We start from the raw sequence: 23098 nt of genomic DNA, 5'->3' as shown, positions 1-23098 counted from the left end.
TTAAGATTATGTTTGGTTTCTAGAAAATTTATGAAAAATATTATTCAAAAGAAAATGGAAATAAAAAAAAATAATTAATGAAAAAAAATGTAAATTCAAAATTAATAAATTATTTTTATATATTATTCTAAACAATCAAACTCATTTAACTTATTTTAACTTTAATATATAAAGATTAAATATTTTAAAAATAAATAATTTTTTTTAAAATTAATTATATTTATTTTTTATAGGACAACCAAATATATAAAAATTGTTTTTTTTAATATTTTTTTCTTTTGATGATACTCTTTTTGAACCAAAAGCTGAATTCCATTACTTAGTTGTATTTATAAAGTGACGAACATTTGAATTGCAAATGAGGGAAAACTACTAGTAATGCTCTTTTTTGAATTCTCCTCTATAAAGTTTCATACTAAAATATGTCACCAACACGTAGTAATTAAAATATTGCGATATTTCGATGACATATTGTTGAAATATCAAATTTCAATGGAGTTCAACACGATATATAAAGAAAAATATGAGTACCTCGTTAGTTCAATAAATTATCAGTATTTTCGTTGATTTTTTGCTATATGTTGGGACGATCAACGCAATCAAACCCCAATCAAAAGGTTCTTCATGCATTACGCTAATTGGTGGGGTAAGTTTGCCCCTTATTATATAAGTTGTAGCAAATATATATATATATGCTCAAATTCATCATATAAACATAATATTAAAAAAAAATTATGGAACAAATTAATTATAGTTATTTTATAATTAAATGAAAAATTTTCATTTATTTGAATACCAAAAATATAAAAATTATGGTGATAATTTTCTTCATAATGTTTTTAATATCATTAATATATTAATTAAATATTAAAAATTATATATATATATATATATATATCATTTATTTTATATCATTTAATACAATTGAATTAAATGAATTATAATTTTAATATTAAATATATTTTTAAATTAGATTTATTATAATCAAATATCACGATATTCTTATCAAATAATATTTGATATAATTTAATAATAAATGTATAGTTATGAAATTCATTTTTTTTTTATCAACGCATACAATATTATTATCAAATATGATAAATTATAATATATATATATATATATATATATATATATATATATATATATCAATTTTTGAACAAAACAAATTTAAAATATCTATTATACTTCTAATTTTATTTTAAAGAGTTTTTTCTTACATTTTTATAATTTTTCGATCAATTTTAGATTTATCGATATTTTGTGTTAAAAATATCTGTCGATATATGTTTGATATATCCAATATATTAATGGAAGTACGAATATATCCGTAATTACTGATATTTTCATCTTTATCCACATGATGGTATTTAATTTCTCAATATTTGTATGCCCTTTTGGACTTTCTTTCTTGTCCTCCATATGTTTTTTCTTGGCAAAAATCACAAATTCCCTGCATATGAAGTCACCAAGAGCAGAAAAAACTAGAGATCAAAAGTTCCTTAAAATGAATACTCTCTATTTTTGCTCATGTTGATGACATTTTTTGTAGAGGTTAGAAGGCATCGAATTAAGCATATTTATTATTCTTTTCTTTATATAATTCATAATATATTCTTATCTGGACCCTGATAATTGCCTTCCAAGGTAACTTGGAAACATCAATTTAGCTGCCTCCCCTTTTCAGTTCAAACTTGAATACGACTTCACCTTCTTCAAATGTTCCTCGGATAAAACAAAATCATATGATTTTCAGCCCATGCCTTGCCTTTCTATCCTTGGAAACCCAGTTTCTGCTGCTTTTATTCAATCTCTAGTCTCCAATTTTCTTGACCTATCCTCATGTCGCAGGCTTTACAACGTTTCGGTGCCACAATGAAAATCATTTTTCTCTCAAGTGGTCGCTATCAATACGTGGAAGCTGCCAAGCTGAAGGAAAAACATATATATGCAGACTGAAGAAGGGTAATAGCAACTATATTAGTGCGTGTGTGGTCGATTTTGTCCGGTCACGAGGCCCAAATGGGGGAATTTTGTGTGTGGCTTCCACTTTGTCCGCCCATGAGGCCCAAGTGGGGTATCTTTCCTTGTTAATTGGACGACATGGTCGTTGGAACCAATTTATTGGCCCAATATATCAGCAGAAGCACCACCGAGAGGGGCGGTGCATGGGTAGAATTTTAGGGGGGGGGCGGGGGATTGGAAATATATATGATGGTTTTATAAAATATTTTTTAGTTGTTTTTATTTATTTTTTAAAAAATTGTTTAAAAAATAATTATATAAATACGAAGAAGAAGAATTAAAAATAAAGCATTATATGTAAAAGTTATTTTTAAAAAAACATGTTAAAAATATTTTAGATTCTCACACAAGTATTTTAGTTTTTTAACAAAATATCAAACAATGATTTTTAAAGATTGTTTTCAAAAAATATTTTTTAAAATTATTTTCGAAAATAATTATCAAATAGGGCTTAAGTTTTCTTTATTTATGAAATGTGGTTTTAAATATGCAAATACTCCATTTTGGAATGAAACATGAGCTGATAAATTCTGCTGATTAAGTTTATAGCTTATGGGAGGGAAAGTAAAATATTGGATGGAATTTATGTTTTATTGGGATATTGAAAATATGTAGGCTAAAAAAAAGTATTAATTTTTATTTGATTAATATTGATAAAATAATCTCTAAATCTAAAAAACTAACCTTCATATTTTAAATAGAAACTAGAGATATGATTTTTTTCAAACAAAGATAGGGAAAAAATTATAGGAAGTATTTATATCCATAGAAGTTATATTGAATTATTATTTACATGAGAAATATTTTTTTAAGGTAATTATTATTTTGTTCCTTTGCCCAAATATTTCTATTTGTTATGAGATCATAATTCAAATAATACTTGGTGAAAATAATTTTATAGATTTTGAAACCCTTTTATTTATAATAAAAAAGGTAACAAGGATTAATGAACTAGTATACTAAAAGACTTTGGAATGGAATTGGAGAACTAAACTTCTTGAATAATTTCTTTTGCCAAGCACACTTGAGTTTTTAGCCTTCATTGCTTTTATGTTGACCTATCAAATCAACTCTTATAATGTTTAACAGATCATCTAATTCTTAATAACTTTTCTAACTTCTTAAGATGCTTTAACTAATATTAGTTAGGATACTTGAATCTTCAATTATCTTCTTATTGTCTATCATTCCCCCACAAACTCATAGGTCCTAGAATGATGTCGAGCTTTATTCTAAAATTGAACAACTACGAGTTTGGTAAATGTTTGGTGAAGATATTGATAACTTGATTAGAAGACAGAATGTAGTGAATGATGAGATCTTTCTCCAGGACGTTATCCTGAATGAAGTGAAGGTTAAGCTCAATATGTTTTGAATGAGCATGAGAAACCGAGTTGGTAACTAAATGAGCTGCACTCTGATTATCACACCAAACTAGGAGAGAAGCAGATTGAGAAATACAAAGTTCTTTCAGAATGGATTGGACTAGATGATTTTAGCTGTAATAGAGGCTAAGCCATGGTATTCAAATTTGACACTACTTGGAGAGACAACTTGATGTTTGATAGATGACCAAGAGATTAAATTTGGACCAAGGAAGATACAATACCTGTTGGTACTCTTGTGATCATCTAGGTAGGAGGCTTGATCAACATTGGTATATCCTTGAATATCCAATGAGGAGATTATTGTATTTATAAGCCATGAAATGGGGAGTATTTTTTTCATTGCAAGCTAATGAATTGGTGAGGTTGGCCATGAACTAGCAAGCCTTGTTAACAAGAAAGGAGATATCAAGTCTTGTGATGGTTATGTATTAGAGAACACCAATAGTGTTGCAACACAAGGTTTCATCCATGAGTATTTCGTCATCATGTTGAGATAAGGTCTGGCCTAACATTTTAGGTGTGTAGGTAGGTTTGGAGTCTAGCATTTCGGTGCAAGTTGTGACGTCTTGGATATATTTGTGTCAATTGAGATGTGATGTAGGGTTAACATGAAGAACCTCCACACCAAGAAAGTAATTCAAATGTCCAAGATCACAAAGTGCAAAAGAGGAATTGAGATAGGAGATAAATGAGAAAACTTAAGGGGAATTGTTATCAATTACTAATATATCATCAACATAAATCAGGAGAATCAAAACATCATTAGGAAGATCCAACCCAACCCTTTTCTCGTCATTGAGAATGCTACCTTAAACTTTCAAAATATTTAGGATTATATGATTGATTCCTATCTTCAAATCAAAGGATGTAATGTCCTATGAATGGTTGAAAAATGGATTCATTGGATTCCTCTGATTAATGGAAGATTCAAATTAAATTTTGATGGTTCAAAGATAGAGAATAAAAGTGCTTCAAGATGGGTTATTAGAGATTCTAATAGAACTATAAAAATGGTTGCAAGTGGGCATATAAGTAATACTTCAATAATTATTGCGGAATGTATGACTTTAAGAGATTACATGTTAGTTGCTAAAAACAATGAGTTTTTAAACCTAGAGATTGAAGGTAACTAAAAAATAGTTATAGATTATTATAATAAAAAGAGTAATATTCCTAGTTCTATTATATTATTAATGGTCGATACTTGAATATTATCTTAAAATCTAAATATTTACCATTATCATCATATTTATAGGGAAGCAAATAGAACAACAAATTGTTTAATTAAGAAGGTATTTATAATTTAGAATCAATCATTGGGTGGTTAATTTTTTCTAAAGATGTTACAAAGTTTAGTTTTGAAGATTATTGTGACTCATATTTCAGTCAAATTTATAAGTATTTTGCTTTGTAGTCTCCTTTTATAAAAAATACAAAATAAAAGAAGTGATGAATAGATGTGGAACTGTTAGCCTTAGATGATTGGAAACCCCATGCAATCGAGAAGGGTGTTGCTAAGTTTAGTAAACCATGCATGTGGGGCCTATTTAAGGTCATATAATGTTTGTTTAGTTTGCAGACATGAGAAGGAAATTGTTTATTAACAAACCTAAGAGGTTGGCTCATAAACACTTATTCTTTAGGATCACTATTGAAAAATGCATTCTAAACAACGAGTTGACGAATCGACCATTGAAAAGAAAGAGCAATGGCAAGCACTATGCGAATTGTTGAAGCTTTTACAATCAGGTTGAATGTTTCAAAATAATAGAGACCTAGAGTTTGGTGGAATCTTGTTGGATCAAATGAGCTTTGTATCGATCAATAGCCCCATCAGGTTTGTATTTAAGTTTGTAAACCCATTTATAGTCGATGTAATTATTATTAGGAGTAGGGATAAGGTGCCATGTATTGTTCTTTATGAGGGCAGTGAATTCTTTTTCCATGGCAAGTAGCCAATTCAAATCTTTTGCTGCTTGTATAAAGGTATGAGGTTCAACGGCTTTGTGAACCATGGGCACCTTCTTCTTAAAAATGTCGTCATTTGCACGTGTGACCATTGGATGGTGATTTATGGGTTAAGGGTAAGAACTAGCAATGTTAGTTGCGGAATCAACAAAGAGAATTGGAATAATGGTTGATATTGAAGATGTTGGTGAAGGTGAAAGACCATTAGATGAGTAGGCCGTAGTGTGTGGTAAAGCTAATGAACTAGGATGATAGACACAAGTAGAAGCAGGATCTCAGTTAGTAGAAACGATGGACTATGGAGTGAGGAAAGGAGGAGATGTGGGTAAAAATGTTGGGGTATAAGTAGACTGAATGGAGGAAGGAGACAACAAAGAGGTGGAAGGAACAGTGAAGTGTTGGAATGGAAATACTGTTTCATCAAAGGTAACATGTCAAGTTATATACATTCGGTTTGAAATGTGGTCAAAGCACACATATCCTTTATGAATTGGGCTATAGATAAGGAAGATACTAGGATTGAATGATATGAGAGTTTGTGTTTATTGTAGGTGTGAATATAAGGATTGTATAAACATCCAAAAATTTTGAAGTGATGATAATTCAAGGTTTTCCAAAGAGAACTTGGAATAGGGACTAAAGTTGAAGTACCTTAGTGGGCATACTATTGATAAGCAATATGGTTGTATGGAACACATAGCCAAAACTTTAAAGGTAAAGAGCCATTAACTAAAAGTGCAGACCAATTTTCCTTTTTTTTTTTCTTTCTTTTTTCTTTACAATTTTTTATTGGACTAAAAAAGTAAGAATAATTAGTTATGTATGATTGAAATTGATCCTTAAGCTAGACCATATTACCTAATAAATAGATAAAGCATATAATGTTTTACTTTGCACTAAAAAACAATTGTATCCAAACAAATAATTTAATTTGTGATATATAAGACTTGGCCTTTAATTTGTGACTACAATTTTAGAAAATTAAACTTAATTCTTTGTCGTCCTTTTCCTACAAAGCAAGTGGCTTTGCCTTTAGAAATGTCCCATTTGGGTCCCAACATCGAAGACAATATTAATTAATGTTGAAAACCGAAGATGATTGGTTATATAAACTATCTCACAATGCTTGACATTCAACTTCAATAACTTTACAATCAATCAAAATATGATATCCTATATCGCATCGAGAAATAAGTTTATGATATTATATATATATGAACTTTTTCTTAATCATGTAAACATATTTTAAAGTTGTAAGATTTCATTAAACCTAGAGCATATAATTTCTGCATGAGAGGGAATAAGTCATTACACAAAAAATCAAAAAATTAATTAACATATATGATTATATATATAATCATAGTTAAAGCTTCTTTCTAGCCCACAATAGTTTTCCAATGGCAAAGGAATCATGTCCTCAAAAGGCTAGATAAACCTCCCTTTAGTGCTAAGAAAATTTATTTAGTGGTTATTTAAAATGTCATATTTGACCAATACCGATGACAATGACGACGATGTCGATGATGATGGATATTTTAACCCAAAGAGAAGAAAATAAAGAGATAATTTGTTATAATAATTATTTGCTATTTGAAAAGAATGAAAAGTCCATTGGTTTTGGGCCTTGGTGCAAACAAGGTTGTCTTCCAATCGACTTGTTTCATTTTAAGTTCAAAATTAACTCCATTGAGGCCATAACATTTCATTAGTGGAGCCGCTGGGCCAAGTCCAGTGGAAGGTTCATAGGCTTATGGGAGGACATGAGCATGAATAGCTTGGGCCACGCTGGGATCATGTGCTATTTGAATTGGGTCAGGCCCGATATGGAGTTTGATGCCATAAGCCAGCCTTGTACTAGTATCCGACAACAAAGTTAATTCTGGTAGCCCACTAAGGGCTGACTCAAGGCCCACAATAACATTTATGCCGAACCACATAAGCCCAAGTCCGCTTAACATGAAATACGCGTAATAAAAATAGGAATTAATTACGTATTAAAAATATTAAACTTTATTTGTTTTTGAATAAAATATTATTAATATTATTATTATTTTTTAACAAAAAGATTTAATTATATTTTTTTATGAAGATGTTGATATCCATAGTTTTATAATACATCGTAAAATAGTTTTATTATTATAAAAATAATCTATGATTTTTTTTTATAATATTAGTATTCATATTTTATTAAAAAAAATTATTTTTTACTTTATTTATAAATAAAAAATATTTTTATTTTCAATAAGACTTGAATTAAATTTAATATATTATATAAATTTAACTTACAATTTTATTTTATTTTTTTGTAAAATCAAAATAAAATGTATTTTTAAAAACAACTCATTCAAGCCGGTTTTTTTAAATGTTAAAAAAAAAAATTAATTTTAAAATACAAGGATAAGAAAACTCGGTGAAATGGGTCATTCTTGTTTTCCATGAAATAGTGGGTGGCTGTTTTGATGGGAGTGCCAAGGTGTCGACATAGAAGCATGGAACATTGTAAGGCAGTTGATGGATCCATAAATGATAGAAATAATGGTAGTCATTTAAACTTGACTTACTTTCCATGAAAAACAGGTATTCAAGGCTTGTTGGAGAATGTTTTCAAAATATTTATTTAATAATGTTTTTCTTAAATAAAAATTTGTTTAGAATATAAAATATTCTCTAACCTATTTTCTATATTTTAAAAAATAACTTTTATTTGTATTACTTTATTTTTTGTTCATTTTTTATATTTAAATAATTATTTTTTAAAATATTCCTCAAACAAATCATCGAAAATAATTAAAAACAATTATTATATATTTTACACCTTATCAATTTCCACCGACAAGCCTTTAAGAAATATTAGAAAAAAGTGTTTGAATGATTCTTTAAGTGATGATAGTTTGTTGTCTTCAATGAAAAAATGGTTGTCATTGCTTTCATAAGACATAAGTGTAGGAGGGTGTGAACACAAACATTAAAACATTGTGGGGTAGTTGATGTAAAGGCTTACCTAATTCCAAGGAAAAACATGCACAAAGAAGTTTTCCACAAAATTTACAAAAGAAAAATAACATCCGTACCAATTAGAAGGACTAAACAACAAAAAGCGAGTTTTTACAAAATAATTATTAGGATGAACCATTTGGAAAAGTGTCAAGTAGAAACATTAAATATTATAAGGTAGTTAATGTCGGTAACAAAGATATGATTGAAAAGCTAGACCAATTCCTTTGGTAATTTCTTATTTGCCATGGAGAAATGGGCATAAAAAAAATTTCCAAAAAAAATTATGGGTTAGATAATGTCCAAAAAATGCCAATTAGAAAAACTAAACACTAGAAATTTATGACCAATAACTTTTTCTTTTTTTGTGAGGAAATTGGTGCAATTATTTTCAAAAGAATTATTGGGAATTAAGAATCGTTTGGGAAGGTGTCAGCATTGAAAACATTGTGGGGTTGTTGATGTATCTAACAAAGATTGAAGGGTAGATTGTTTGACCAATTCCTTTAATGGTTTCTTTGTCATGGAAAAATAGGCTCTGAAAACCGGATGTTATTGGTTTCAAAAGAATTAATTGGAATAACATAAAAATATATACCGATCGTGACCATCAATGAAGAAATGAGAAAAAAGTTTAGAGCATTTGTTTTAAATGATGGAAAAATGTGTCTTCGACGATTGAAAAGTTAGCTTGGAAGTTGATGTGACTAACAATAATTGAAAGGTAGAATGCTTGACCAACTTCTTTAATGGTTTCTTTTTGCCATGGAAAAACAAGCACTAAAATATGGATGTTATTGTTTTCAAAAGAATTGATTTTAATGACATAAAAATATATATCAATGGTGACGATCAATATAGAAATGAGAAAAAAGTTAAAAGCATTTGTATAATTAAATGATGGAGAAACACATCTTCGACAACCAAAAGCTAGACTTGAAAGTTGATGTATCTAACAAGGATTGAAGAGTAGAATATATGACTAATTCCTTTAATGACTTCTTTTTGCAATGGAAAACAAGCATTGAAAAATGGATTTTATTGTTTTCAAAAAAAATTAATTGGAATGACATAAAAATATGTACCGATGGTGATGGTCAATGTAGAAATGAGAAAAAAGTTAAAAGCATTTGTCTTATATGATGGAGAAACACGTCTTCAATGACCCAAAAGCTAGCTCGGAAGTTGATGTATCTAACAAGGATTGAAGGGTAGAATGCTTGACCAATTTCTTTAATGGTTTCTTTTAGCCATAGAAAAACAAGCACTAAAAAATGGATGTTATTGTTTTCAAAAGAATTAATTAGGCTTGTGACATAAAAATATATACTAATGGTGACAGTCAATGTAGAAATGAGAAAAAAGTTAAGAGCATTTGTCTTAAATGATGGAGAAACGCATTTTCGACAATCAAAAACCTAGACTTGGAAGTTGATGTATCTAACAAGGATTGGAGGGTAGAATGCTTGACCAATTCCTTTAATGGTTTCTTTTTACCATGGAAAAATAGACACTAAAAATTGGATGTTATTGGTTTCAAAATAATTAATTGGAATAATATAAAAATATATACCGAAGATGACCATTAATGAAGAAATGAGAAAAAAGTTTAGAGCATTTGTTTTAAATGATGGAAAAACGCATCTTCGAATATTGAAAAGCTATCTTAGAAGTTGATGTATCTAACAAGGATTGAGAATGGTAGATTGTTTGACCAACTTCTTTAATGGTTTCTTTTTGTCCCTGGAAAAACAAGCACTAAAATATGGATGTTATTGTTTTTAAAAAAAAATGATTTTAACGACAAAATATATATCAATGGTCACGATCAATGTAGAAATGAGAAAAAGTTAAAAGCATTTGTCTAATTAAATGATCGAGAAACGCGTCTTCGACAACCAAAAAGCTAGACTTGGAAATTGATGTATCTAACAAGGATTGAAGGATAAAATGCTTGACTAATTCCTTTAATGATTTCTTTTTGCCATGGAAAAGCAAGCACTGAAAAATTGATGTTATTGTTTTCAAAAAATTAATTTGAATGACACAAAAATATATATTGATGGTGATGGTCAATGTGGAAATGAGAAAAAAGTTAAAAGCATTTGTCTTAAATGATGGAGAAACATGTCTTTGATCAACAACCAAAAAGCTAGCTTGGAAGTTGATATATCTAAAAAGGATTGAAGGGTAGAATGCTTGACCAATTCCTTTAATGGTTTTTTTTTGCCATGGAAAAACAAACACTAAAAAATGGATGTTATTGTTTTCAAAAGAATTAATTGGCATTTTCGACAATCAAAAAGCTAGACTTGGAAGTTGATGTATCTAACAAGGATTGAAGGGTAGAATGCTTGACCAATTCCTTTAATGGTTTCTTTTTGCCATGGAAAAATAGACACTAAAAATTGGATGTTATTGGTTTCAAAATAATTAATTGGAATAATATAAAAATATATACTGATGATGAACATTAATGAAGAAATGAGAAAAAAGTTTAGAGCATTGGTTTTAAATGATGGAAAAACGCGTCTTCCACAACTGAAAAGCTATCTTCGAAGTTGATGTATCTAACAAGGATTGAAGGGTAGAATGCTTGACCAACTCCTTTAATGGTTTCTTTTTGTCTTGGAAAAACAAGCACTAAAATATGGATGTTATTGTTTTCAAAAGAATTGATTTTAATGACAAAAATATGTATCAATGGTCACAGTCAATGTAGAAATGAGAAAAAAGTTGAAAGCATTTGTCTAATTAAATGATGAAGGAACGCGTCTTCGACGACCAAAAACAAACACTAAAAAATGGATGTTATTGTTTTCAAAAGAATTAATTGGGTTGGTGACATAAAAATATACACTGATGGTGACGGTTAATGTAGAAATGAGAAAAAAGTTAAGAGCATTTGTCTCAAATGATGGAAATGCATCTTCGACGACCAAAAAGCTAGACTTGGAAGTTGATGTATCTAGCAAGGATTGAAGGGTAAAATGTTTGACCAATTCCTTTAATGATTTCTTTTTGCCATGGAAAAACAAGCACTGAAAAATTGATATTATTGTTTTCAAAATAATTAATTTGAATGACACAAAAATATATGTTGATGGTGGTGGTCAATGTGGAAATTAGAAAAAGTTAAAAGTATTTGTCTTAAATGATAGAGAAACGTGTCTTCAACAACCAAAAAGCTAGCTTGGAAGTTGATATATCTAACAAGGATTGAAAGGTAGAATGCTTGACCAATTACTTTAATGGTTTTTTATTATTTTATTTTTATTTATTTATTTTTTTTGCCATGGAAAAACAAACACTAAAAAATGGATGCTATTGTTTTCAAAGAATTAATTGGGTTGGTGACATAAAAATATATACCGATGGTGATGGTCAATGTAGAAATGAGAAAAAAGTCAAGAGAATTTGTCTCAAATGATGGAAATTCGTCTTCGATAACCAAAAAGCTAGACTTGGAAGTTGATGTATCTAACAAGGATTGAAGGGTAAAATGCTTGACCAATTCCTTTAATGGTTTCTTTTTACCATGAAAAAATAGGCACCAAAAATTGGATGTTATTGGTTTCAAAAGAATTAATTGGAATAACATAAAAATATTTGGATTTTAAAAATTGGCTCAATTAATTGTAAAGTAAAAAAGGTGTCAATGTATAAACATTCGGTAGTTGATGTCTATAACAAGGATATACATATTCCTTCTATGGTTTCTTATTTTCATTGAAAAACAGGTACCAAAAAATTTTACACAATTTATGGGCCGAGGATAATGTCCAAATATACCAATTAAAAAAACTAAACACTAGGGATCTATGACTAATAATCTTTGTTTTTCATGAGAAGATGGGTGCAACTATATTTAAAAGCATTATTGGGAATGATAGCCTAGAAAGGTATCCACGTTGAAATTTCAAACATTGTGGACTCTTTGCAGGTGTCAACTTTCAACATTCAATGTAGTGGGGTAGTTGATGTTGTCAACAAGGAGTGAAATAAGGGTTTTAAATCTTGGTAGTTGATGAGTAATGTCTTATTTAAATTTTCTTTCTCATTTTCTTTTAATAAATTAAGTATAACATAATTTTCTTTCTCATTCTCTCTACCAACCACTAGAAAAAATATCTAGATATAATATTTCTTAATTACAAATATTTTTTAGAATTTTCTTTTAATTTCTTTAAAAAAAATTATTAGATAAATAAATTCCAAAATAAATAAACACTTGATATACACGATTTATTCATTTCTAAAATAATTTGAAATTCAAAATAGATCAAATTAGTACTAAGTTCATTATGAATATGTTTGCTATTTTTTTTCTTTACGCATCACTAATTTTGTGATTTCACTAGGCAAACAAATTTCAAATCCAGCAAACAATTTTCAAATCCAACAAAATTTTCGACATTGGATTCATTAAAAAGTTTAGTAATTTTTAAAAACAATTTGAAACTCGAATAATAACCCAATTAATATAAGAAATTATAAACAAAAATTAGTCTATAATAACACTTTTATTTCTCCTCTACATATAACTATATTTTTATGAATTTTCTTACTATAAAAATAGACTTCAAATAAAGAAAGATTTAATTTATCGGATTTGTTGATGAATTTAATAATTTTTAAACTACTAAAAATTAATAAACCAAGACTAATATATGATATGTTGGACTTTACTCTTGTTCTTATGTGCACAACTATGCTTTTTAAATTTTCTTATTAAGTAAATATATTCTAAACAAGTGAAACTTGTTATTTTAAATTCTTTAATGAATCTTTAATTATTAGGGATTATTTGGATTTTAAAAATTGGCTCAATTAATTGTAAAGTAAAAAAGGTGTCAGTGTATAAACATTCGGTAGTTGATGTCTATAACAAGGATATACATATTCCTTCTATAGTTTCTTATTTTCATTGAAAAACAGGTACCAAAAAATTTTACACAATTTATGGGCCGGGGATAATGTCCAAATATACCAATTAAAAAAACTAAACACTAGGGATCTATGACTAATAATCTTTGTTTTTCATGAGAAGATGGGTGCAACTATATTTAAAAGCATTATTGGGAAGGATAGCCTAGAAAGGTATCCACGTTGAAATTTCAAACATTGTGGACTCTTTGCAGGTGTCAACTTTCAACATTCAATGTCGTGGGGTAGTTGATGTTGTCAACAAGGAGTGAAATAAGGGTTTTAAATCTTGGTAGTTGATGAGTAATGTCTTATTTAAATTTTCTTTCTCATTTTCTTTTAATAAATTAAGTATAACATAATTTTCTTTCTCATTCTCTCTACCAACCACTAGAAAAAATATCTAGATATAATATTTCTTAATTACAGATATTTTTTAGAATTTTCTTTTAATTTCTTTAAAAAAATTATTAGATAAATAAATTCCAAAATAAATAAACACTTGATATACACGATTTATTCATTTCTAAAATAATTTGAAATTCAAAATAGATCAAATTAGTACTAAAGTTCATTATGAATATGTTTGCTATTTTTTTTTCTTTACGCATCACTAATTTTGTGATTTAACTAGGCAAACAAATTTCAAATCCAGCAAACAATTTCAAATCCAACAAAATTTTCGACATTGGATTCATTAAAAAGTTTAGTAATTTTTAAAAACAATTTGAAACTCGAATAATAACCCAATTAATATAAGAAATTATAAACAAAAATTAGTCTATAATAACACTTTTATTTCTCCTCTACATATAACTATATTTTTATGAATTTTCTTACTATAAAAATAGACTTCAAATAAAGAAAGATTTAATTTATCGGATTTGTTGATGAATTTAATAATTTTTAAACTACTAAAAATTAATAAACCAAAACTAATATATGATATGTTGGACTTTACTCTTGTTCTTATGTGCACAACTATGCTTTTTAAATTTTCTTATTAAGTAAATATATTCTAAACAAGTGAAACTTGTTATTTTAAATTCTTTAATGAATCTTTAATTATTAGGGATTATTTGGATTTTAAAAATTGGCTCAATTAATTGTAAAGTAATAAAGGTGTCAGTGTATAAACATTCGGTAGTTGATGTCTATAACAAGGATATACATATTCTTCTATGGTTTCTTATTTTCATTGAAAAACAGGTACCAAAAAATTTTACACAATTTATGGGCCGGGGATAATGTCCAAATATACCAATTAAAAAAACTAAACACTAGGGATCTATGACTAATAATCTTTGTTTTTCATGAAAAGATGGGTGCAACTATATTTAAAAGCATTATTGGGAAGGATAGTCTAGAAAGGTATCCACATTGAAATTTCAAACATTGTGGGGTCATTGATGTATCTAGTAAGGATTGAATGGTAGAATATTTGACCAATTCCTTTAATGGTTTATTTTTGTCATGAATGTTATTATTTTCAAAAAAATTAATTGGAATGACATAAAATCATATACATTGATGGTGATGGTCAATGTAAAAATGAGAAAAAAGTTTGGACGTCTAGATTGGTTTAGCATTTGTCTTACATGATGGAGAAACACAATGACCGAAAAAACTAGTTTGGAAGACATGAGTCAAGATAGTTGAGTTGGGTTAGGGTAATTGTGTATTTAATTATCACTACAATATGCAACTTCAAAAACAAAGTAATAGCTCTCTCTCTCTCTCTCTCTCTCTCTCTCTCTCTCTCTCTCTCTCTCTAAGTTTATGATGTTGAGGGAAGAAAATCTTGTGGGAGTAGGGCTTCTAACAATCCTCCATGTGTGCTTCCTTTCTGTTTGCGTTGCTGATAAAAATCAGACCTTCAAATCTTCTTGCGGAGATATGAACATCAGTGACCCTTTCTATTTGGAAGATGATTATGCGTCTGACCTCGCTTATCCTTACTTGAAATTGATCTGTGAAAATAATCGTACTATGGTAAACCTCGATTACGGCGGAAAATACCATGTTGCAGACATCAACTACAGTAGCCATACCATTCGGGTAGTGGATCCGGGCCTAAAGAAAAAGAGCATGGGAAACTGTTTCTCCTATCCTCTCTATTACTTCGGTTATCCTCAATATTCATACGAGGTTCCTACAGATTCTCATCCTGTAGTTTTCATTAAATGCCCTATCCCGATCAGTGGTCACAAGATTCATAAGTATATTCCTATCATTCCATGCAACACGAATCGCAACATGCAACCATACGCGTATGCAATAGTTGGAGATTTGGAGTTCGGAGATATTCCTGATTCATGCATCTTGGACGGGAATATCGTCACTCAGTCAAAGGCCGTTGCGGAGGGAAGACATTTATCAATGTCAGATTTGCAAGAAGAGCTACTCATGGGGTTTCAACTTTCATTTCTGCGTACCATCTGCACCAGAGAATGCCAAGTGAAAGGGCTATCCTGTGATACGAATTTAATCAGCAATACTTTCAAATGCTACAACGCCAGCGCTGTAGGTTGTTGGGATTTCGTCTGCTTGAAGCCAAAATGTGAGTAAGATTAGTATTGAAGCCTCGTAAAGGAGGCTTGGAGTTACGAATTAAATGTGATTCATGCATGATGAAAACTTTGAAGTCAATTTTGAAGTGCCCCATGAGTGAATAATGTGTATATATGAATATATGATCATGCAGGGATCCAGACATTGATTGACAGTCTGCTTCACTTAATTGGTAAGGCCTCCGAGTTTCTTATCTTTTTGTCCTTATTTCTCGATAATTTTCTTTTTGGTTTCAGTGATAATAATGGTGGTATTTTCACTTATATCTTTCTTATTTTGAATTCAATATCCTCTCTTATTCACAGTCTACAGAGTGGATCCCTCAAATTTTAAAATTGAAGGTGAGGCTTAGTAGTTTCGATTAGATAATTTGACTTAGAGCTCTCTCTTCATATTAACTCAATTACTTGAAATTCCTACTTTCGTTTCTTCTTCCAATTATAAAGAATTGTTTTCCATTCGATTATGCTTGCAAAAGCTCAGATTACTTGCTTGATTCAAATATGTAGGAACTAAACAAGAGCTTCGGAGGTCCGTTACCCATGACAATGAGATGATTGGTAAGTTTGAGGGAGTTCCGTTACATTTTACCAACTTGATTTTGCATAGTCATCATCTTATATAATAAGGATGATTTGACGATTATAATTATAACTTAATTTAATTCATGTTCTTCTCTGAATTTAATTTCTGTTATTCTTAATTTTCTTATCAGGAGGCTGGATATTACAAAAGATTGGTGAGACTTCCCGTTCCCAACTATTAATTCTTTGTGCAATAATTAATATGTATAATGTAGTTTTTTTATATGAACACCTAAGAATTTTTTATCCAACCAAGACCTCATTTATAAAATCAAAAGCCAGAGGAATTAAAAATTATAATAATAATAACAATAATAATTGTTATTATTATTATTAGTAGTAGTAGTAGTAGTAGTAGTAGAGCTTAGGGGATTTGGAATGCATATACTCTGATCTAAATTCAGTTTCAAGTCCACTTGTATACAAAAAAGTCAAAACAGTGGGATTGGAACTGAGGCCTCCAAATCCAAAGCCCCAATTTTTTCTTTACTACTGATCAGCATATTACTTCCATAGAGAGCCCCTAAGCAGCACAGTTCAAGACTCAATCCAATCTCAAAAAGTTTCACAACACCTTTATTTTTAGATTAATGAGCAAGGCAACTGCCTAATGGTTTACTTGGTGGATTTAATATTAATTGAATGCATATGATCATAAACATTTTCTAATATATTTCATATTTTTTGTGTTGCTTTATGCATGTTCAGCCATAATATACATTGGAGTACGAATTGTACTTGGGATGTTCATGTTTGCCTACTTAATCTACAAGTTTCGACGGAGACACTTATCATTAGATGATAATATTGAAGAATTCTTGCAAAATCACAAAAGTCTTCAACTCATAAAGTACTCTTATTATGATATAAAGAAGATGACCAACAGTTTCAAGGATAAATTAGGACAAGGAGGTTTTGGCTCTGTTTATAAAGGAAAGCTCAAGAGTGGTCGAGTTGTTGCAGTAAAAGTACTGGTTATGTCCAAAGCTGATGGGCAAGATTTTATCAATGAAGTGGCTACAATTGGAAGGATCCATCATATTAATGTGGTGAAACTTGTTGGATTTTGCATAGAAGGATCAAAATGGGCTCTTATATATGACTTCATGCCTAATGGATCTCTTGATAAGTTTATTTTTCCGCAACATGAAAACAATACCCCCTTAAGTTGGGAGAGGTTGTATAAGATTGCACTTGGAGTAGGGCGTGGGATTGAATACTTACATCAAGGTTGTGATATGAAAATTCTACATTTTGATATCAAACCACACAATATTCTTCTCGATGAAGACTTCACTCCAAAAGTTTCAGACTTCGGCCTTGCAAAGTTGTATTCAACAGATGAAAGTATTGTTTCTCTCACAAAAGCAAGAGGAACAATGAGATACATTGCTCCAGAATTGTTCTACAAAAACATTGGATGCATATCAAACAAGGCCGATGTTTATAGTTTTGGAATGTTGTTGATGGAAATGGTGGGTAAAAGGAAGAATTTGAATGCATTAGCAGATCACTCAAGTCAAATATACTTCCCATCATGGATCTATGATAAATTTTACCAAGGGGAGGACATTGAAATGGGAGATGCCACAGATAATGAAAAAATATCTGTAAAAAAAATGGTGATAGCTGCATTATGGTGTATACAGATGAAGCCCACAGACCGTCCTTCCATGAGCAAAGCATTGAAGATGCTAGAAGGTGAGATTGAACTCTTGCAAATGCCTCCTAAGCCTTCTCTATATTATGATGTATTGAAGGTAGAGGATCAGGTGAGCAATCAAGTAGGAGTACCAGTTTCATCACTTAATGCCATGGATACAATCACCTTAACCGGAAGGTAGTGCCACATTGTATCTACTTGCATGCTTTGTCCCTTGATAATGTTTTCTTGGCTTAGATGTAAGGATCGTTGCCTTTCATGTATCAAATGTATTTGTCCTAAAGCACTGGCTTGGTTCCTAGAAGGTCTCCATACATGAGTCGTCTTCTCCAAGGCCTTTGAAATTCTTAAATAAAGTTTTGTTTCCTTTCAAGCAAGTTTCGTTCATTTTTTAATATTCTGAAGTAAAAATATTTATGGTTGCAGAGTAGTGATTAAAGACTTGTGACAAACCATATTACAATCATCTTGATTCATGGAGCTGAAATTTTATTTCAATATATAGAATTTAACATTTTTTTTCAGCAAGTGTTGTATTAGAGCTAAAAATTCGTAGGTAGCAGCTTCGCAAACTGTACTACCAAGTGTAGCAGCTTCGACTACCACTAGGTAGCATGCTTCCTACAAACAAAGGAAAGTTCCATATGGGGGTTGGTTTGGCATATCCCTATTTAATGGTAAGTTAGCACTCTGGTGGCAACAAAATGGAGAGAAAAGGAAAAGAAGACAGAGTGTCCTTGGCAAAACTTAGGTGGGCTTAAGTGAAGGGTTAGGTGAAGGGTCTATCAATCCCTCATGGGGCTTAGCTTAGGTGGGCTTAATCAAACACACAAAAAATTGAACTATCCAAAAGTGCTGGTCTAATCTAAAAGTGTAGGCCCAAGCGTAACTAAATATAGGCCCAGCCCAGCTGTACAAACACAAAAATAGACTACCCAAAAACGTAGGTCTAATCCAAAAATATTAGCCTAACTACGCAAACACAAAAGTACGATTCAACCCAAGGAGCTACCTTATTCATTAAAAGAATTTTGGTAATATGGTTGTTGAATTTACGAATTACATTTTTGCGAAAATTAAAATTTTTTATTTTGTATATATTAAAAAAGTTGAAAAATAATAAAAATAATTTTTATTTAATATTATATATAATTGAAACGGGGTGAGATGAAATAAAATCATATCCGAACCCATCTTGTACCTAACCTGGGTTTAAAAAATTTCTCAAACATGTCCTACACTCATTTACATTTATCGAAAATTCATCCTATTAGGGGCTAAATAAAATGGGTACTCAAAAAAATCCACTGCATTACCATTTCTTATAATGTCAATCAATTATGGTACAAACCCTTGGTTACATTATTTTTTTTCCTTCAGTACATAAGAAGCCCTATTTCCTAAACAACAAGAAAACTAATGAAATTTATTTATTTTCAAATATTTTGCTTTTTTTTTTTTTTTTGTCAACTCTTTGTTTAATCATCCAAATTTCTATAAAATTATAAATGGGTCAATGATTATATGTGAATAACTAAGTTTATTTATCTCCAAAATTTTTTATTTATTTTTAAAATTTTTAATGTTTACTCATTTTCAGTTGTTTTTTTTTTTTGTTTTTTTGGTTCACATCCTCCCAAAATAAACCTCTACAAATAAATTAATTGCAACATTCATACTACTTTTTATATTTCATGTATATAGAATAATGGTAAAAAAATATAAAAAAATTTTTTTAAAAAAAACCCAGAAAAAACAATAAAAATAGAACAACATGAAAAAGAAATAAAAAATAAATTAACTTACATTTAAAAAAAAAAAAAAACTATTAGAAAAAGATAGAAGAGGGGAACAAAAAAAACTAAAAAGGTGTCTTTAAAACACAACTTCTTGATAAAATACTAAAATCATGTCTTCATCACAACTTCATAATACTTTACTAATAATGTAATGAAATCATGTCTTCGGGGCTTTGGGACGGGTTGGGTCCCAAGTAATTATCATTCCCACTCTAATAAAAACATTTAAACAAGGTGAGGCGAGTTCCACCCCGTGTAATTTCTTTTAATTTTCAATTTTTTTAAACAATTAATTTTAACTTTTTTTTTATTATTAAAAATATATATTATAAATAAATAAAATATTATAATTTTTTTATAACGTGTGTTATTAAAAATAATTTGTGTTAAAAATTGGAACATAAAAAATTAAATTAAATTATTTTTTAAAATTAGCTATATATAATCACGGAATAGAGGGATAAGGTAATGTCTCGAATCTCAAACCTACTTTTAACCTGTTTATTTTAATTTCAAATTCAAGGGCAAGTAAGAGCAGGTACCTTAAAAAATTTGTTTCATTATCATCCCTTTTCAATACATTACTTCATAATGATATACTAAAATTGTGTCTTGACAACATGATTTTTTAAGACAAAAAACTATATGACCTTTTTTTTTTTTTTTAACTTATGTGATACAAAATGTCATAATTTTATCAATAATTAAACTACCAATTTTTTACAAATGATTCTTTTAATTTATCAAAAATCAAGGCAAACAGTCACTTTTGAAAAAGAACTTTTTTTCAAGGGGCTTTGAAAAAAAATAAAAACATTTTATAAATATTTATTAAAATATAATACTTTTGAAACTATTCGCAAATCAATGGCATAATTAAGGAATTGAATTGAATTGAAAGTTAAAAAATTGAAGGTTGCCGCTTATTTTAATTTATTTTTAAAAAGAAAAACAAAATGAGAAAAAAAAACTCTATCGGACTCATTTTTTGGAAAAAAAAACATATTTGCAAAAACTAAATCTAAATTTGGGAGTCACTTACCTATTTGGAAGGTACAATGAACAGTTGTAGCACCCCTTTAAGCTCGTATACCTACGGTTTCTAGTAAGTGAATTGAGGGAATTATGGTAATTAATTAATTAATCATGACTCGTATACCTACGGTTTCTAATAAGTGAATTAAGGAAATTATGATAATTAATTAATTAATCATGAATACTAAGATTAAGAACACAAATCAATGTACAAAAAAATAATCATAAAAGTAAATTACAATAATATACAAGGTAAATGACAAGATAATTAATCAAATTGATTTATTAATCTAATTAAAAAAAGAATATTTTAAATTAAAAACAATTTCAAATGAATGGTTTCAATTTATTTATTTATAAAAATGTTTCAATTCATTTCCAATAAGTGGTTTAATTCAATTTTATTTGTGTTCAATTTTTAAAAAAGTATCAAAAAAATTTATTACAAAATTTTCAATTTTGCAATAAAAAGATTTTTACTTTTACAGAAAAAGAATGAAATTTTAAAACTTTATTTGCAAAAGTATTTCAATTTGATTTTATTTACAAATGAATTAATTTCTTTACAAACTTTATTTACAAAAATATTTTCAACCCAACTTTATCAAGAAAAATGATTTCTACAACTTCAATTTGCAAAAGACTCTCATCCTAATCTCATAAAAAAAATTATTTAAAATCTCTATTTATAAAAAATACTTTTAATCTCATTCTAATTCTAACGAAGGAAACATAATTTATTTAAAAATCACTTTTTGGGACAATTTTTATTTACAAAACAATTTTTTAGACAAATTTTATTAAACAAATAAATTTCCAAACAATAGTTGGTAAAAACAATTTTTTGAATTTTATTAAAAATAATTTTCTAGATTTTCCTAAAAACATTTTTTTGAATTTTTATAGAAAAAAAAACTTCTTTTATTAAAAATAATATTTTCTAAACTATTGTTTTTATTAAAACTTAATTGCTAACTATTCCTTTTATTAAAACAAAATTTTTAAGTTATCAACTGTTCAATTCTGCATACACTTATATACATAAAAACATTTACATGAACTAATAGAAATGAAATTAAATAGAAATAGGGAAATAAAATATGTACCTAGACAAGCCTACAACAAGCTCAATGCCCCATTTACAACTTTCGTAAACCTCATTTTCTTCCATGAAATTTGGTTCTCCACATGTCACAAATCCGTGCAGTCCATGCAAAACAAAAATGAGCCAGATGTAAATATCTAGAAATATGCAGAGCCCAAAATAATTATTCAAGCTCAAATTCAAATTTCAAATTGGTCCAATAAATGTTACCAATAAAAATAGATCCAAATTAATTAATATATCCAACAAAAATATCTCTCATGTCACTATCCTTATCCAATAACCGTGCAATTAGTCAAGCCCAAAATATCATAAAACAAAATAAATTTAATTAAACTTAAATTTAATAGCACATAATCCAAACCTAATTTAATATGCGAATCCAAATCCAAAATCCAATTATCACTAAATCCAAATAAAACATACATTAACAAATAAGACCCGAATCAAAATACAAGGTTTAAAATATATCCAAACTATCTAAACTTAACCCAAAGCTTAGAAATAATATCCCATCAAGTAAATGCAAACTCAAAAATAATATAAATTAGCTCAAACAAACAATCTTAATAATCAATAATAAATTACTGCAAAAATTAAATAAAAAAATAAAAATAAAATAAAAAAATAAACTTACATAAATTTGAAGAAAATGGGGAAATGTGAGATGGGTGGAAGGGGGGTTGCCAGCCGGCAGTTACGTCGCCGGGCGGCAGTGGCGTCGACGGTGCTACAGGCGGCGGTGAGATTGGATGGGTTTTTGGGTGAGGGAAGAAATGGGTGTGGGGAAGAGGAAAAGAAGAAACAAAAGAAAAAAAAAAAAAGAGGGAAAATGAAGAGGGGAAAGGGGTGTGGTCCTGTGGCAGTCTGAGCTGGGGATGGGGAGAGAGGGTAGGGGAGGAAAATGGAAAGGAAGACAAAAAAAAAGTAAAAAAAAAAAAATGAGGTGGAGAAAAAGAAAATGAAAAGGAAGGATAGAGGGGTAGGGGTGGGGGTGGGGGTGGGGGAGAATGGGGTGGAGAGAAAGTTGTAGTGGGAAG

At 29.1% G+C, this 23098-nt stretch overlaps 1 protein-coding gene across 2 annotated transcripts; it reads left to right on the top strand.

Annotated features, from left to right (window-relative positions):
• The first annotated feature begins 15060 nt into the window (after nt 1-15060).
• On the top strand, nt 15061-18492 carry LOC117933725 (LEAF RUST 10 DISEASE-RESISTANCE LOCUS RECEPTOR-LIKE PROTEIN KINASE-like 2.4). 2 transcript variants are annotated; one of them, XM_034855236.1, is made up of 6 exons: nt 15061-15861; nt 16006-16044; nt 16178-16213; nt 16382-16432; nt 16588-16611; nt 17165-18492. In XM_034855236.1, the coding sequence occupies exons 1-6, from the start codon at nt 15081-15083 to the stop codon at nt 18298-18300; spliced, it is 2067 nt and encodes a 688-aa protein (XP_034711127.1). In that variant the 5' UTR covers nt 15061-15080; the 3' UTR covers nt 18301-18492. The 2 variants fall into 2 exon arrangements, with proteins under 2 accessions (XP_034711127.1, XP_034711128.1); XM_034855237.1 differs by lacking the exon at nt 16178-16213.
• Nucleotides 18493-23098: the final 4606 nt, after the last annotated feature.

Source organism: Vitis riparia, chromosome 16, assembly GCF_004353265.1.
Source record: "Vitis riparia cultivar Riparia Gloire de Montpellier isolate 1030 chromosome 16, EGFV_Vit.rip_1.0, whole genome shotgun sequence".
In the NCBI taxonomy this organism is placed as follows: Eukaryota; Viridiplantae; Streptophyta; class Magnoliopsida; order Vitales; family Vitaceae; genus Vitis; species Vitis riparia.
The sequence above is the reverse complement of the archived record's forward strand: the minus strand, read 5'-3'. Positions and strand labels throughout refer to the sequence as shown.

Coding starts and splice junctions, on each gene's coding strand:
- LOC117933725 (XM_034855236.1), top strand. CDS start 15,081: ATGATGTTGAGGGAAGAAAATCTTGTGGGAGTAGGGCTTCTAACAATC. Junction 16,045..16,177: donor CAGTCTGCTTCACTTAATTG/GTAAGGCCTCCG, acceptor TCTTATTCACAG/TCTACAGAGTGGATCCCTCA. Junction 16,214..16,381: donor CTCAAATTTTAAAATTGAAG/GTGAGGCTTAGT, acceptor TCAAATATGTAG/GAACTAAACAAGAGCTTCGG.